Below are 16,955 nucleotides of genomic sequence, written 5' to 3'. Positions count from 1 at the left end.
ACCTGACATAGTCAGTGTGAGGAAAGACAGTTTCTATTCTTAGACAGCTCTTAATTTAGGTGGGACAGACACATCACCAGTTTTCCTAGTATTTCCCAAGTGAGATCCAGCTCTCAGGAGACTTCTCAAAAGGGAAAAATTGGTTTTGTTGTTGGTTAAGTTCTTGTTTTGGTTTTCACTTAGTCATTGAGGAAAGCTGTTGACTTTTGTCAGAAAGTACTAGATGCTGAGGATATGGTTGTGATTAAAAGAGGTAGGACCTCTGCTCAGTCTTATAAACAGGTATGGTGGTTACATGGGGCGCTCCCAATGAACTAAGCCCTTGTGTGGTCTCCTCCCCTGGAATCGGGCAGCCCTGCCTGTAACTCACCTGAACTGCTGGAATGTGCCAGAAGTGACACAGTGAGCGCAAAGGCACTGGACACATGTTTTAGGTTCAGAGAAACATATTGAACATATTATTTGCAAATGTAATGAACGTAATGTTTAAAATAAGCTGATAGTATGTTTTGACACTTTTAGTCAGGCTATGGTTTCCTTTTTATACGATAATTGGTTGCCAGAAGCTTTGTTTCAATACAAAATACGTGCAGCTCTATATATTTTCCCATTTCTTTGGGACATGGCGTTCCTAGAGTTGGGGGAGGGATGGCCAATTCTGCTATGTTAAATATTCCATCTTATCAAAGAGGTGTTTCATAAATTATGTATAACAGTAGATGCCACTCAATAAATATTTTATACGTGATAGATATTTTTGTCTGAAATTACTTTTTCACTTGAGCAATGATTTAAACCCTCGTTTTTAGTTTTATGAGGTGACACTTTTATAATATCGTGTAGTGAATGCAGCTTGAATGTCATGGAGCTTTAGAGCAGCATTAATCATAAATTCATCTGCCCCCACTCCCAGTCCTGGAAGACTGTCTCTTAATTCAGCTGTTACCCATTCTGTGTATGGAAGTGTGTGTGAGAACATGCTGGTGTGTGTGCATGGGAAGGGGGAGTGGGGACAGGTAATGCTTTTGACCTCGTGGCTCCAAAGTTATGAATTTCCAATGATTTTCAAAATCTATGAGACTTATTTCAAGGAAGGGAAAAAGAAAGTATTTTTCAGTGGTTTTTTAAAAAAAAAGGAATATGAAACTAAACTGGGATGTAGTCCAAAACAATTTCTCTAGTTTGAGTGGGAGCTATGAGAATTTAAAATATTGCCTTTTCCTCGGGTTATTGTCCACTCTTATGCAGAACGAAAATACATATGTCTCTGCACTTCTGAGAACAGTCACTGTCCTCTTCACATGGACCTAGAGGCCTGGAACATTCGTTGGCAGGCGGCTGTCTAACCACATATGTGGTACTGTCACAGTTCAGAGCCACCAGACCTTCCAGTGAGGACACTGTTTTATGAAATAGAACCGTGTGATTAAGTTCTCCACTCTAACATATATCTTTTTTTTTTTCTTTTTTTTAAAGCACATACTTTCCTCTCCTGCTTGAATTCTACAGTCAGGAGGAAAAGAACACATTCTACCAATATCTGAGAGATAGGAGTAGAGGCTGGTTTATTTAGAGTACTCATTTAACTAAGATTTGCGAGGGCCTTGGTACAGTAAATCAGGATTACTGAAGTCTCCAACCTGGAAGCCTGAGGTTTTGAGCCCTGCAGTGGGAGCCTGGCTGATAAGAGGAGTAATTGAAGAACAATGATACGCTTCATTTCCTTTTCTTGAATCGAAGTTATGCATTGGTCATTTTCTCTGCGTATCTATTTAATGGTTGTTAAATTAAATTGCTTTCTTTCAAGTGGTGATTTTTATGGTTTTTTTTTGTTTTTTTTTGTTTTTTTTTGCATTTCATTCCATCACCCTCTTGCATGACTGCAGCTCTGTGGGTGTGTGTTTGAGACTCATATCTGCAGAGATGAAGGCCCAGGAAACTTCTCTCTTCCTGCTACCCTTCCTGAACCTCTTAGTAACTCCCTTGTCTATAAGGTTGTGAAGTTCTGAATCCTTCACCTAGAGGATGACATCGTTTTAATATTTCAGTGACATGAAATACATTTATTCATTGCAGAAATGTAAGGTGTACTGAGTATGTTTCAGGCAGTGCTCGCTTTGGGGATCTAGAACTGTGCCCTGGTCACAGTGTGCATTATAGGGGTGGGGTGGGAAGAGACCCGCTAGGAGTGTCTCTACCAGGAGCCTGGTTGGTAGCTTAGAGCTTGCTTCCCCATTGCTCACATTATACCTAAGATCACAGAGTGCAGCGTTGTGCTCTTGGACATGACTCAGTCAGAGCTTAGCATGGCCCAGCCTCAAGGCTGGACTTTTCACCTTTGGTCTTTGGAATTTATCTCAGATTTGTTTAGAAGCCTGATTTTAGAGCTCTTTTGTCTTGGTACTGATGGGCCTTATGTTAGGACAGGGACCCATGGTCTGTTGCCTGACCAGCGCTGTTGCCGCCCTGCCTGCATTTGTCGGAACTTCGTGTACCTGACCATTCATTCATTCATTCATTCATTTGACGATACTAACCCGTTACAATGTGTCAGACATGAAATTAGGCACTGGCTTATATTCTAGTCTGGACAGGTAATAAGCTCATATGTAATATATCATGTAGTGGTAATTGCTAAGGAGGGAAACATCAGAATAAAGGAGGTTAGTGCTTATTACTTTGTGTGGGGTGATGGGGAAGGTGGCATTTGAGTGGAGACTTGAGGTACTGAAGGCTGAGTTATTTATATTTATACACACACACACACACACACATGCATGTATGGGAGTTCTTCTCAACTAGAGTTGATGTAGTTGATGATATTTGCTTGTATCTGGAGACTTTTTGGTTGTCACAGCCTTGTGGAAGCAGTAGGGTACTACTGGTATCTAGTGGGTATGTAACCAAACTCAAGGGTTTGCTTGGGGTGCACCAAACTGAATGCCACCCAAGGAAAACAAAGAACTTTCAATAGGGAGAGAGTTCTCAAAGCACTGTCTCCCCATGGGGTTAATACGGGAAACTTTAATTCAGCGTGTTAGGGAGCAGGGGCAGGGAGTTTGCATAGGTTTGCAAGGAGGCTTGCAGGGAGTTTGCATTGGGTTCAGTTGTGCATGCCTGACATGTTAGCATGCCAGTACATACATCCCATCTTTGAAATGGTGGAAAACTGCACTTATCAGAGGGGATCTGGGTATTGTAATGAGCTAAAGGTAACTTCAGAACAACTCGGGGGTTTCTGTAAAACCCAGGCTGTCCTCACCTCCAATCTGGCTCAAGCTGGCTTATGTAAAGGGATATCAGGTGAGACATACCTAGCAAGGGACTGTCAGGTCAAGCACCTAACTGGGGCTTCTCCTTGGCTGGAGCTGTTGGTTCTACAAAAACGAAACACATTCCTTCCCTACTTTTGTTCTTTCCTCTCCTCCCTTCTGCTGATAGCTTTATTTGCGTAACTTCCCATTCCATCATAGCTAACAGGTAGAGGCCAGGGGTACTGCTAAGCCACCTGCAGTGCACAAGGCATCCTCCCATGATGAAGAGCCATCTGATTTGAAATGTCAGTAGTGCCAGGGTCTGGGAGCCCTCTTCTAGGGGAAGGGAAGGGACAGACAGTGACAGAAGAAACAGCCACCACAAAAGCAGAAGGAACAACGATGCCTAAAGCCCTGAGTTGGGGACGGGCTGGCAAGTTTGAGGAAGGGCAAGAAGCCTCTGGACTCCTAGACAGGAGTGAGCAAGGTGGGGGGAGATGAGAACGGGAGGTTAGCAAGGGATGAGATCGTGTAGAGCTTTGTAGAACCTTACAAAGGCTTGGGCTTTCAACTCTATGAAACGGGAGGCCAGGGAAAGGATTCGAACAGGGGAGCAGCCTGCCCTCACATCCCTCTGGCTGCTGAGTAGAGCACATGACACAGTGGGGCACCAGTGGTGGTAGCCTGGTGAAAGATGATGGTGGTTGGGGCACAGGAGGAATGTGGTGCAGGTGGTTCAATGGTGTCAGATTAGGTCATATTTTGAAGGCAGAGTCAACACTAAGCATGTAGGATTTAGAGAAAGAAAGGAGCAAAGTATAGCCTTGGTGTTTGGTCTGAACAATTAGAAGGAAGGTTGGCATTTACCGGGATGGTATGGTGTGCAGGTTTGAGAAGCAGGGGAAATCAAGGGTTGGGTTTTTCTTTTAATGTTTACTTATTTTGGGGGAGAGAGAGAGTGGGTGGGCACAAGTGAGGGAGGGGCAGAGAGACAGGGGGACAGAGGATCCTAAGCAGGCTCCGTGCTGACAGCAGAGAGCCTGATGCAGGACTCGAATTCACTAACCCTGAGATCATTATCTGAGCCAAAGTCAGATGCTTAAGCGACTGAGCCACCCAGGCACCCCAAGAGTTGGTTTTTTAATGTATTAGGTTTGAGCTGCCTGTTTGGCATCCCCATAGAATACACTGAGGTAAGTGATTGTATGTATGCATGAGTGTGGGGTCAAGGGAGACGGCTGTCTGTAGCATTAGACTTGAGTCATCGCATGTAGATTGCAGGTGAAGTCCAGAGACAGGATGCGGTCATCAGGGAGTGACTATAGGTACTCTGGTCCCAAGGATGAAAGCCTGCAGGAGAGAGTGGGAGGGGAGGAATTAGAGAAACCACTAGTGTAGGGAAGACTTTGGAGGAGATTATTTCCAAAGGGACACAGAGAAATTGTTGGTAGTTGGAGGAGATGCAGAGCCAAGGGGGGTGGTCATGGTGGTCGTTGTTGGGAGAATGTGTAGCAGATTTTTATGTACGTAGGGATGACCTGGTAGGTATTAGAAGTTAGTTCAGGAGACAGAGGGTCAAGTACATCTGGCACAGAGGTTGCTAATGCACAGGAAAGGATTGCTTTGGGGAACATTCACAGTTTGACCATAGTAACCGGTGAGAAGAGCCGACAGATTGGGAGACTTCTAGATATTAAGTGAAATAAGGGTTCTGAAGAGGGAGAAAGATTACTTTGTAGTTGGGTGGTCCTAGGACCTTTCCTAAGCAAGGCAAGGTCTGAGCTTGGTTTCAAAGAGGTTGTATTCATCAGGCAATAAGTTTACTTCATTTTATATTGAGCTTTTTTTATATTTCAAGTTCACTTTACCTGCCACATACCAGGATACCAGCATGAAGATTTTCCATTTTTCTTGCAGCTGTTTTTTTTTTTTTTCTTCGTTTATTTATTTTTGGGACAGAGAGAGACAGAGCATGAACAGGGGAGGGGCAGAGAGAGAGGGAGACACAGAATCGGAAACAGGCTCCAGGCTCTGAGCCATCAGCCCAGAGCCTGACGCGGGGCTCGAACTCACGAACCGTGAGATCGTGACCTGGCTGAAGTCGGACGCTTAACCGACTGCGCCACCCAGGTGCCCCACTTGCAGCTGTTTTGATGAGAAATAAAATACTACTCATTCTCTTTCCTCTAAGTAATCTTTCCTTTCCTTTCCCTCCTAATTTCAGGAACAAACTCTAGCCCTTAGGAAAGAAGGGATTGGAGTTGTTTTGGATTCTGAACTGCCCCATTTGATTGGCATTGATGATGACCTTCTGAGTACTGGAATCATCTTATATCACTTGAAGGTTAGAAATGGCTTAAGTAGAACATAATTTTGTTTTCCGTTTCCTCTTTAGACACTAGCAGGGTTTCCTGTAATACTCTATATCCGTGAACACAACTATTACATTAGAGAATACACTACAAATCTTTGAGCCCTTTGGGGATTTTCAATGGTTCACTGGTGTTCTGTGGTATTAAAAGTTCCCATGTTTATGGAGTTCTAAAGCTAAATGAAGATCCATTTACTTTGCCTGCCACTTTGGAGAATCAGTGAGAGAGAGGTAAGGAACAAAAAGGCAGGCAGACCAAGGAAGGAAAGTTACAACCACCAGGAGCTAAGATTTGCTAGATGTAATTTTCTAGTCCCTGGGGTTAATTATAAAGCGTGTCTCCAGCCTACATTATTGGGCCTGGTCCCAAACTGGCAATTTGTGTCAAGAGAACAGAATTACCACATTAGTATCAGTGGTTGCCTCTGTAATCTTGACTTAGTATCCTCTCTCTGATCCATGCGTTAAAATGAGGATAGTGTTGGATCTGAGCTTTGCAGGCTCCCATAAATTGTATCTTTAGATAGGAAGAACCTCTGGCCCCTAGAGGAGAAACTTGCCAGAAAGGATCAGGAACATCAGTGGGATTACCCACGTGGACAGAGTATGGATGCAAGCCAAAAATAGGATCCTACCCTTGTTGAGCAGGAAGCCTCAGGACCTGTGCATTTTCTGGGCAACATGGGACATTGTTACAGAGCCTCAGTGAACTCTAATTGCACTGAGGCTATGGCCTGTCTGGAACATTGCTCAGCCTATCAGCCACCAGCTTGCTTGAGTTTACATGAAAAATGGAGAAACAGACCATTCTTCATGTTCTTGCTAATAAATTCAACTTAACTTTTCTTCCTAGGAAGGTCAGACATATGTTGGTCGAGAAGATGCTTCAACAGAACAGGATATTGGTGAGAATCTTTATCAGTTTCTTCTTCCCAGTGATTTTTAAAAATCATTTAATGAAGAATTTTCTTTCGAATGGCTAACACTAAAGTGATTATAAAAAAAAACCTCTTTTGCAAATACAGTATCGATCAGTATGTGCATTTCTATAATTTTGAATGCAACTCAAATGAATGGAACAGAACAATTAGTTTAGTGAATAAAATGGAGTTGTACATCCTTACCCCCACCGTATATACATTCTATACTCTGTCACAACTTTCGAGAGTAATTTACTCTCGTCACAATGGGACAGTGATGAAAATATGCCAACAGACACAGATAGAGGGTAGCAGATCCCTCAACAGGAAGGATATAGACACCTGTGCAATGATGCCAGAGTGCACAACACACATGCATATGGAGGTATGACTTCTGGGTTTCCTGAAAGTCTTTGCCGAGACCCACAGATAAGCAGTGATTCAGCCCGGGAGCAGGGTCAGGTCTTGTTAGGCTTTAAAAGCATACCTGGGCAACCACTGTAGTGGTGGTGGTTGGTGTGTGTGTGTGTGTGTGTGTGTGTGTGTGTGTGTGTGCGCGCGCGCGCGCGCGTGTGTGTGTGTGACAAGGTGGGGAGTGGCAGGGGAAGAATTCTGTCTTCTCAGCTGTTTTTAGAATTGCTGGTAATGGACTTGCTTTCCTGCCAAGTGTAAGCTATTCATCACGCCAAAGCTAGCGTAGTTCTGTGTGTTTTACTATTTGCTGTGAAACTGGGAGAGCTGAAAACCAGTTCCCAGAAGTCCTCAGCTTCAGCTGTTTTTGAGTGGAACTAGGTGTCAGGCCTCCTCTTCTGATCGTTAAATTGTGTTTGACCTTTGGGGTTGCTGTAAATGATGATGATTGGTAAGAACACATGTTTTCTGTGCACAGAAAAGCTCAGTAGTATGGTTCAGTGGAGAACAGTGGGAGCTGTTTGATTTGTACTTCTGAGAATCTGGCCAAGAACTGTGCCTAAAATTGTGTAGGTTTTTTTTGACAGGCGTTCATGTCCATGCCTGGCCACTCACCCAAGTAAGAATAACTCGGTATAGGGGCGCCTGGGTGGCGCAGTCGGTTGAGCGTCCGACTTCAGCCAGGTCACGATCTCGCGGTCCGTGAGTTCGGGCCCCGCGTCGGGCTCTGGGCTGATGGCTCGGAGCCTGGAGCCTGTTTCCGATTCTGTGTCTCCCTCTCTCTCTGACCCTCCCCCGTTCATGCTCTGTCTCTCTCTGTCCCAAAAATAAAATAAAACGTTTAAAAAAAATTTTTAAAAAAAGAATAACTCGGTATAGTCCTACAAGAATAGGTACTTTAGCGGCCTCATGCTCCGAGAGGTCAGTGGAGGTCATGTTCTCTCAGATTTGGCACAGGCTGTGGTGGTGTGCATCCCAGTGCAGCTTCTGGAGACTTCCTTGGGCCTCTCAAGATCCATGCCAGGCCAAGTTCACCTTTGGTTTCTGCTCCTGGAATGCAGTGTCTATAAGTGCAGAGGTTATAAGAAGGGCCTTGACCCACAGAGCCCTTTTGTTGCTTCTGTTTTACAGTGACCTTTGGGTGGCTGGTGGAGGAAATTTATTCAGCATCTGAGCCACACAATGGTATTCAATTAAGACAAGTTACTTAGCTATATTCTCCCTGAAGATGAGAGAAATTAGCATGTGAGAACTTACTTCCTTACACAGGTGAAATCCAGACCCTTTGAGGTAACATTCAGCGTTCTGTCAGTTGATGCCATGAAGTCCTGAAATTCACTTTTCTCCCTGAACATAAATGTTCACTTCATAATATTTACATGGAAAAGGAAGGGTATTCAATATGGAAAAATAAGTAAAGGTTGGGACTCACTGTACTCGATAACAAAGAAGATATTATCTTTCTTTTTTCTTTTTCCAACTTAGTTCTTCATGGCCTCGACCTGGAGAGTGAGCACTGCATCTTTGAAAACGTCGGGGGGACGGTGACTCTGATACCCCTGAGCGGGTCTCAGTGCTCCGTGAATGGTGTTCAGATCATGGAGGCCACACACCTAAATCAAGGTATCTGGTTTTTGGTTTTCAGAGTTCTTTGTGTATGCCGTTGCTAGAGAACAAGTTGGCCAGGTAATGGGAGAACGTGTGCATCTTAGAATTAATTGCTGGTTAGTTATAAGAAATATGCAGACTGTTTGCTTCATTATGCTGTTTTCTGTTTTGCTGGAGGACTTCTTTATATTCCAGTTGTCTTGTTGAATTAAACATATATATAGTTGTCTTAAAAATTATTGCTCTTATGGAAATATGACTTTAAAGGAATTTTTTAAGTTAAAAAAGCACCTTTCAAATGCAAAACCTTAACACAGTGCCTGCTGTTAGTAACTTTATTACCATATTTGTATTCTTTTTGTGAATAGTTGTGATTGTAGCATACATACAGGATCTGGTATCATAGCTTTTTTTTTTCTTTCTAAATAATTTCAGTTTTATGGAAAATTTGCAATTCTCATACAAAGAACTTTTTAGTTTTAGAAGCATTTGAAGGTAAATCACCAACATGATGCCCCACCACCCCTGAATAATTCAGTGTTTATTTCCTTTAAACAATGGCATTTTCCTGTGTAATTACAAGATAAGCATCCATATTAGAAAACAAACTTCGGTACATTCCTGCCATCTGATCCTCAGACTCCCTTCAAGTTGTCGTTTGCCCAACAGTGTCCACTGTGGGTCCGGGATTCAATCCGGCATCATGTGCTGCATTGAGTTGCCCCACCTGTCTTGTCTCTTTCAGTCTGGAAGAGTTCCTTTGCTTTCCTCTGACTCTTGGGACTTTGGAAGGTCAAATATGTTGCAGAATGTCCCTTTACACAAGTGTAGCATCTATCTGCTGCTTCCTCGCGATGACACTAATATTGTGCCTTCTTGACAGGACTGTCTGAGAGATGATGCCCTGTTTTTCCCACGTCCCATTACTGAGGAGATGCTTGCTTTGATCATTTGATTAAAATGGAGCTTGCCAGGCTTCTTTACTATGAAGCTACTCTCTTCCTCCTTTTTATTAATAAGGATATTGGGCAGGATTTTGAGATCATAAATACCCATTCTTTATCACACTTTCACCCACTGGTTTTGGAACCATGTTGGGGAGTGCTGGTGTCTGATTGAATTATTATTTGGATGGATGCCACGTGGCAGTCTCCCTCCTTCTACATTAGTTGGATTTTTACTATAGGTATCAACAGGGTCACATGGCTCACCATTTTATTTGGTAGGTCTTGGTCTGTCTGTCATTATTTGTTTTGATACACAAATTGTCCCAGGTTTGGTGAGTGGGAGTTGCTCCAAGCTGATTTCTGTGTCCTTGGATCTTGTCCCCAGCATCAATGAGCACTTCCTTAATTTCTGACACAATAACATGTTCCAGGCTTCTCTCTTAATACTTTGCTGGAATCAGCCAGTTCCCCAAGGAGCCTTGGTTCATCTCAGTGGAGAATGGGATTTAGAAACCAAGATCTGAGCTCTAGACGTATTCGTCGCTCTTGAGGTGTTGCTGTTCCCAGGTCCTGTTAGTCAAGAGTTAGGGAAAGTGTGTGTCTCTGTGTGTACAACACATACAACTATATTTATGTCTGTAGCTGTGTCAGAATTTCAGCATCTATATTGCTGACCAGGAGTTCATATCAGTACCTCTAATCCAACACAATACCATAGCATTCTTTCTAGTTTTTTCCTTTTTTCATATTTGTAAATAGCTCCCTTTTCTGATCGTGATAAACCTGACTTCCATTATGTAACCAGTATGCTATCACTTCTGCCCCCTCCTCATGCAGGGATCCTCTTCTTCCTGTTCAGGCTTTGACACCCCATGCTGGACTACCACACCACTGCCCTCACTCTTCTAGTGCAGACACTGAAACTTACTCCCTTCCCATGCTGATGCCTGCTTTGCATAGTCCCGCCTAATGGCTTTTGTACTGAGTCATGCGAGGAGGAACAAAGGAAACAGTTGATATATCTTAAGCCCCCCCTTTTTTTTCTGTATATTATGCATAGTTTTATGATAACAGTTTTTTGTAGTTACATACTATAATGTATCTGGTTTGACATAGGAATTGGACACATGGGGGAAATTGGACAGATGGAAAGCATATAGTTCATTGGTGTTAGTGAAGTCATGAGCAGAAATCAGTTGTAAGGAGTTATCTCAGAAATGAAGGATGGTATGGTACCAGAACCATCATCCTTTTATAGGAAGGGTATAGAATCCACTGAAGACATTCTAAAAGCAACTAATGGAGTATCCACCCATGAACCTACCACCAAGTCATCCACTCATCCATTGATCTCTTCATCTGTTTTTGTACTATTAGTATTTTTCAGTGTCAGGGTATGTTGAGCTTGGCAAACATTTGGGTACCTTGGAGCTGGCTGGGAATTTCAGAGTTCAGCAGTAGCCGGTGACTAGCCCAAACCAAGGATACCATGAGTGCCCAGTGATGGTCACCAAAGCAGCATTTTCTGCTTGTCTGTAACCAGGACAAGGACTCTGGCAGTAAGGGTTGGAGAAGCTGGTTCTTGCTGGACAGCAGAGTAATAGTCATGGTGAGAGGCTGTCTGCCCTGAACCCAGAAGGTTACCATAATTGGCCAGCAGACAGGAGGTCACCATATAGGGCTTTTCAGTGGCTGTCCTGCTTGTGAGCACACAGACCCAGACCACCTGTTTGTTCACGCTTAGGACCTCAGGTGGAGGGCCTGCTGCTGTTCCTCTGGGCAGCAGGGCTGGTGCACAGGTCATGGTGAGAGGTGGGAGATGGGTCCCCTTGTGCAGTAGAGATCTCTGTAGGGGCTGCATCCCCGTCAGGTCAGGGGAAGTTGACCTTGCTCTGATGACTGTGTATTGTTATGGGATTTTATAAGAGGCTTGTACTGGTTTCCAATATCATCGTTAATGCATGAGTAGAACTTTAGAATTCATTTCGAAATATTTAATCGTTTAATACATCTGGGGTAGACCTAATTTAATTTTTTCCATATTGGTTTATCATTTATTATAACCTTATCTCATGCATGCTAAATACCCACCTCTCTTTCGAAGAAATTTTCTTTCCCAAAAATGAACGCTGACACATAGCAACGTATCTATTTTGTGGCTTTCCACTTTGTTCGTGTACTCTGTATTTCTACTTTTGTACAGGTATCGCACAATTTTAATGCTTGTTATGTTTTAATATGCTTTAATTTCTCTTCTTATTTGAGTGTTTTTGTGCTATTCATACCTGTTAATTTTTTCAAAGAAATTGTAGAATCACTGGTTCTACCATTATGGGTCAAATAGTCTCTTGTGGGTCCTCTTGGAGGTTAACTTTTATGTGTAATGGTGTTGCTCCGAAAAATATCAGTTTTAAGGTCCCAATAATACACTGTAAAAGGAGCTTTTAGAGCACATATTGTTTAACAGGGAAACTGCCTAGAACTTACTGTTCAGTATTGAGGTTATCTTCTACCCTTTGCCCACCCACCCCCATAGAAAGATTATTATTTATTTGGTTCAAAGAATATGCTTATTATTCCACTGCCATCTGCTTATATAGCTATGATTATGTCTCTAATTCTCTTGGGAATTGAGGCATTGAAGGTAAGTAATAAATATATTTCCCATATAGTATTTTTATCAAGTTTTTTTTTAATCTTAAATTTTTACCTTAATTGAAAGTCCATTTAAAGAATATGCCTATTCAGGTTAGTGATGACTGAAACTAAATTTTTGACTTGTCCTCGGAAAGTAGTACTAATTGACATTTAAGGTTAATGGTCAGAATTATCTTTTTCCTGTGGGGTATCTTGTTTTTATTACCATGGTGCCATGATTTGGGCTTGAGCTCCTCTGGTGCTCTGCTGAGCTACCGACATAAAAATGCCATGTTACAAAGCGTCAAAACACGGTGCACCAAGAACAAATGTCATTAGCAAGTCTTAGGGCAGTGAAATGCAAGATGACTTTGTGTTTCAAGGCATTACATGAACGAAGCAACAGAATACCGTTTTTTTAAATGCACATACTTTCAGACTGAAACTTCCGACCAAGGAAAGCCATGTGTACGGTTCTTCCGAAATTAAAGGTTAGACTTCTCCACATACCTTCGTTTTTGAGGATTATTAAAATGAGAACTGGAACACATTTTAAAAACACAGCATACGCCCTGTGTTCTTTTTGGTTATGAAACTATGTAGTAAAAGCAAAAAGATGTGAATGGGACTAACACATGCCTACTTTGGAATGGTGTTAACCTCTGGAGAGGAAGGGGGAGTCCTGGGGAGTCTTTTACCAGGTAGGGCTGCAGAAGAATTTCCAGCTGTATTTGTAAGATTTGATCGTTTAACAGAAACAAAAAACAAAACAAACCAAACAAACAAAAAACAAGACCAAAATGAAAAAGAAAAAGAATATGGACTTCATTAAAATATAATAATTGGGAAACAGAATTAAACATATCAGTATATTCATACTCCAAAAATTACTTGGCTTTTGCCCATGAAGCAGTTTCAGTGAAGGTGTCAAGAAGAGATGGATGTCGGGGCGCCTGGGTGGCGCAGTCGGTTAAGCATCCGACTTCAGCCAGGTCACGATCTCACGGTCCGTGAGTTCGAGCCCTGCGTCGGGCTCTGGGCTGATGGCTCAGAGCCTGGAGCCTGTTTCCGATTCTGTGTCTCCCCCTCTCTCTTTCCCTCCCCCATTCATGCTCTGTCTCTCTCTGTCCCAAAAATAAATACACGTTGAAAAAAAAAATTAAAAAAAAAAAAAAAAAAGAAGAGATGGATGTTAACCCAAGTCACAGCCATCTAACTGCATTGAGTCTGCATTTGACAGGATTCCAGGTTTACCCTGCATTGCCAGCAGCTTCCTATCTTTTCACTATCAGTTTCCAGTTTATTGCTGATATTTGATACTTAAATGTCTCTTTTCATTAGTAAATTACTTCATTTGGAAATGTGTTAGGCTGTCCCCTTAAAAAGCACAGGCAGTAATTACCACTTCCTTATCTAGATCACTTAAGAGATTTGTGAATGTCAACTAATAGGAGATTTACTTGTATTTAGCAGATTTTCACCATTGTGGGGAATTTTTTTTTTTTAACCTGTATCAGTTAACAGCCTTACTTCGAGATTGTATAAACAGTACTTTCCCCGCCTTAAATTATAGGAGTATTTCCGTCTGGCAACATCACTAAAATGAAAAGCGTTTGCTAGTGCCGTGGGAATTAAATGAGATGACATACAGAATGTGTGTTGCCTAAAGCCCGGCACATGAAACCTTTCTCCTCCTCTTCCCTGAGTTCTTCCAGAAGCCACGCACGGCACATGCAGCATCACACCTGAGTGTGCTCTTCCATTGCTGTGTTCTCTGGAGCTTAGCGTTCCTCACTCCCACGATGCCATAGAATGATTGCATCGAATGACTTTATAGAATAATAGTGTGATTCTGTAGAAAGGAGGCAATTGCTAGAGAAGAAAGCATGAATTTGACCAGGGTATCTAGTGCATAGGCCTTGAGCTGTTCTTGGTAGTGACCTTAGGCTTTTCTTCTTCTTTTTTCCAAATACTTACTATGAAATGATACAAAAATCAAGTGAGTTACAGTTCAAAAAGTATTTCAGCATTTTCTATATAATTGCTAGGAACTCTTCTCTCTTACGTTAATTATTATTATTTTTGTCCTTTTACTATAAAATGTTACTTGAAAGCTGATAGTTGTTAAAAGGTGATTAATTTTCCCATTCATATCAGTGGACTCCCTTGGTCATCTGGCGGGTTTTTCAGAGCTGTTGAACGTTCATCTCTTCTTTTAGACATGCCGCAGAAACTGTATCTGGGGACTTTACACCTAGGTGCTTCTGAATGCATTATGCTTGAGTGCCAAAATATATTTGCATCTATTCAAGCACTCAGAAAGAGGTAACAGGTGATCATCTGGGGAGTGGAGCTGAGGAGGCTTTGATAAAATTTTCATTTGCTTAAGCGCTGCTGCGAGTTGTTCAGTGGCAAATTAAGAAAAGATTTTAGTGGAACTAGCAAGGGAAATGGATCTTCCAGCAGCTTTTCCAAGGTATCTAATGAACAGAAGAGATCTTTTGTACACTACAGCCAGCCAGCAGATATCAGTGGCTGGCCTCCCAGTTAACTCACGTGTACTTGCTCATAAGTACTCACTATCATTAGATTTTTTCCTCAGACTTGAGATCTGTACATATGATCCCTTTTTCTTGTACATGGATGTTTCAGTAGATGCTTTTGAAAGTCAAAGCCCCGGCTCTTCTTAAAGACTCTACCCAAAGCCCACAGTTCTTAAAAGTGCATCCCCATATCAGTAACATCAGTAGTACCTAGAGCATTTTGAAATGTTCCGTCCTAGACCTACTGAGTCAGAAAATATAGGAACGGGGCCTAGTACTTTAGTTTTTCACAAGCCGTGTAAGTGATGTTGATGAACATCTGATATGAGACCAGCTGACCAAAACTAATAACACTCAAGACAGTTTCTTGGTGTCCCAGATGTTGGTGTACACGACAACCATATGATAGTCCCTTTAACCTCTTTCTTCTCTTCATTGAGTTCATCTCTTGTTAGAGATTTTCATGACCTCTCTGTTCCTTTTTAAATGTCACTTTTAGCTTCATGTTCCATAGAGTCGCTTGACAATGTGCCTTGGCATGGATTTCTTGATGTTTACCTGTTTTGGATTTGCCCAGCTTCTTGAATCTGTAGGTTTATGTCTTTCTCCAGATTTGGGAACTTTTCAGTTATTATACTCATTCAGTCATAGTCAAAATTAAATAATTTGTTTCCACATAGTCTTTCTTCCCTTCTTCTGGGACTCCAATTACATGACTGTTAAGTATTTTAGTATTGTTCCACAAGTCCCTGAGGCTCTGTTTACTTATTTTTACCCTTTGGTAAACTTTTTTTCTTTTTTCTTTAAAAAAAAATTTTTTTCAATGTTTACTTATTTTTGAGAGAGAGAGAGAGAAAGCATGAGTGGGGAAAAGCAGAGAGAGAGGGAGACACAGAATCTGAAGCAGGCTCCAGGCTCTGAGCTGTCAGCACAGAGCCCAACTTGGGGCTTGAACTCATGAACCATGATATCATGACCTGAGCCGAAGTCAGACACTTAACTGAGCCACCCAGGTGCCCCTCTTTTTTCTTTTCAGATTAGATCATTCTAATTGGTCTGTCTTCAAGTTCACAGACTCTTTCTCTGTCCTTTCTACCATTCTATTGAGTCCAACCAGTGTGTATTTTTATTCTGGTTGTTGTATTTTTTTAGTTGTACTATTTGATTCTTCTTTGAATAAATATCCTTTATTTCTTTGTTGTAACATTTTACCTTTCAAGATTATTCTCCTATTTTTGAATATTTATATAATAGCTGATTTAAAATCTTTATCAAATAAGTTCAACATCTCTATGATCTCCACGTTGACATATGTTGATTGATTTTTGCCATACACGTTGAGGTTGCCCCACTTCTTCATATGCTGAACAATACTAGATTGCATCCTGGACATTTTTGATATTTTGATATGAGATTCTGAGTCTTGTTTAAATCCTATGGGAAACATTGATTTTGCTTGGTTTTGTTTTGTTTTAGCAGGCGGTTGACCTGGTTGGATTCATACCGTAAGTTAGAATTAGCCTCTGGGGGTTGTGATTCTAGTTCCAATGCCAATTCAATTTTCAAAGCCTTTGTGGTGCTATTCTGGTCTGTCCCGTGTGTGCCACCTAAGGGCCTGTCTGGGACCTGAGCCGTAGTCTGTATCTCAGGTCAGTCCTTGAAGTCTTTGTGTGCTGTTGAGGGTCAGAACTAAGTGGCAGAGGAGTTCATAAATAGTTCTGTGAGTCTGATTTCCTGAACTTCTCCTTCTGTGTCAACACTGAAGAGTCTTCCCGTTTCTGTCATCTGGCTAGAAATCTGGAGCTTTATACTACTCTTTCATGTTCTTTCTGTGCTTGTGCTCAAGTCTGGGGCCAAGAAGGACGAGGGCAGAGAGAGAGAGAGAGAAGCTACAACACTATGCCCCACCCCATGGAGATCATAGCTTCTCTGATTGGTGAGGGATTTCCCCTTCCTTGTAGGTATAGGCATCCGTGGGCCCCCTGCTGCTTCCTCTGTTGCTGCCGGGACACCCTCTCACTCCACCTTGAACCTGAACTAGAGGGCTTCTCCTGGAGTTCTTTCATTTGTGCTGATGTCAGCTTTTGGGTTTCCTCCTAGACTAAGCCAGGGAACACTGGAGGGTGCAAATAGTACATTCCCTGTCTGTCCATTGGTGCTTCAGATCCCTGTCTTCTTCAGCCCACCTGCTACTGCTTACTTGTCAGGGCCCTCGAATAACTCCTGCCTGCATTCTGCCTACACTGTAGTGGCATTCAGTGGGA

General features: G+C 42.2%; 1 protein-coding gene across 10 annotated transcripts in view; it reads left to right on the top strand.

Moving 5' to 3' along the window:
• Nucleotides 1–16,955, top strand: part of KIF16B (kinesin family member 16B) — a 295,283-nt gene that overhangs the window by 143,238 nt on the left and 135,090 nt on the right. For all 10 annotated transcript variants that reach the window (XR_007150865.1, XM_047852576.1, XM_047852575.1 and 7 more), the window contains exons 13-15: nucleotides 5,479–5,598; nucleotides 6,479–6,530; nucleotides 8,442–8,579. Coding sequence is in view for 9 of the 10 variants with exons in the window: in XM_047852576.1 (XP_047708532.1) it covers nucleotides 5,479–5,598; nucleotides 6,479–6,530; nucleotides 8,442–8,579 (310 nt within the window). In the remaining variant the exon portion in view is untranslated. The remainder of the gene's footprint in view (nucleotides 1–5,478; nucleotides 5,599–6,478; nucleotides 6,531–8,441; nucleotides 8,580–16,955) is intronic.

Source organism: Prionailurus viverrinus, chromosome A3 (assembly GCF_022837055.1).
Source record: "Prionailurus viverrinus isolate Anna chromosome A3, UM_Priviv_1.0, whole genome shotgun sequence".
NCBI classification, from domain to species: domain Eukaryota; kingdom Metazoa; phylum Chordata; class Mammalia; order Carnivora; family Felidae; genus Prionailurus; species Prionailurus viverrinus.
This window is presented reverse-complemented; position numbering and strand designations above follow the sequence as displayed.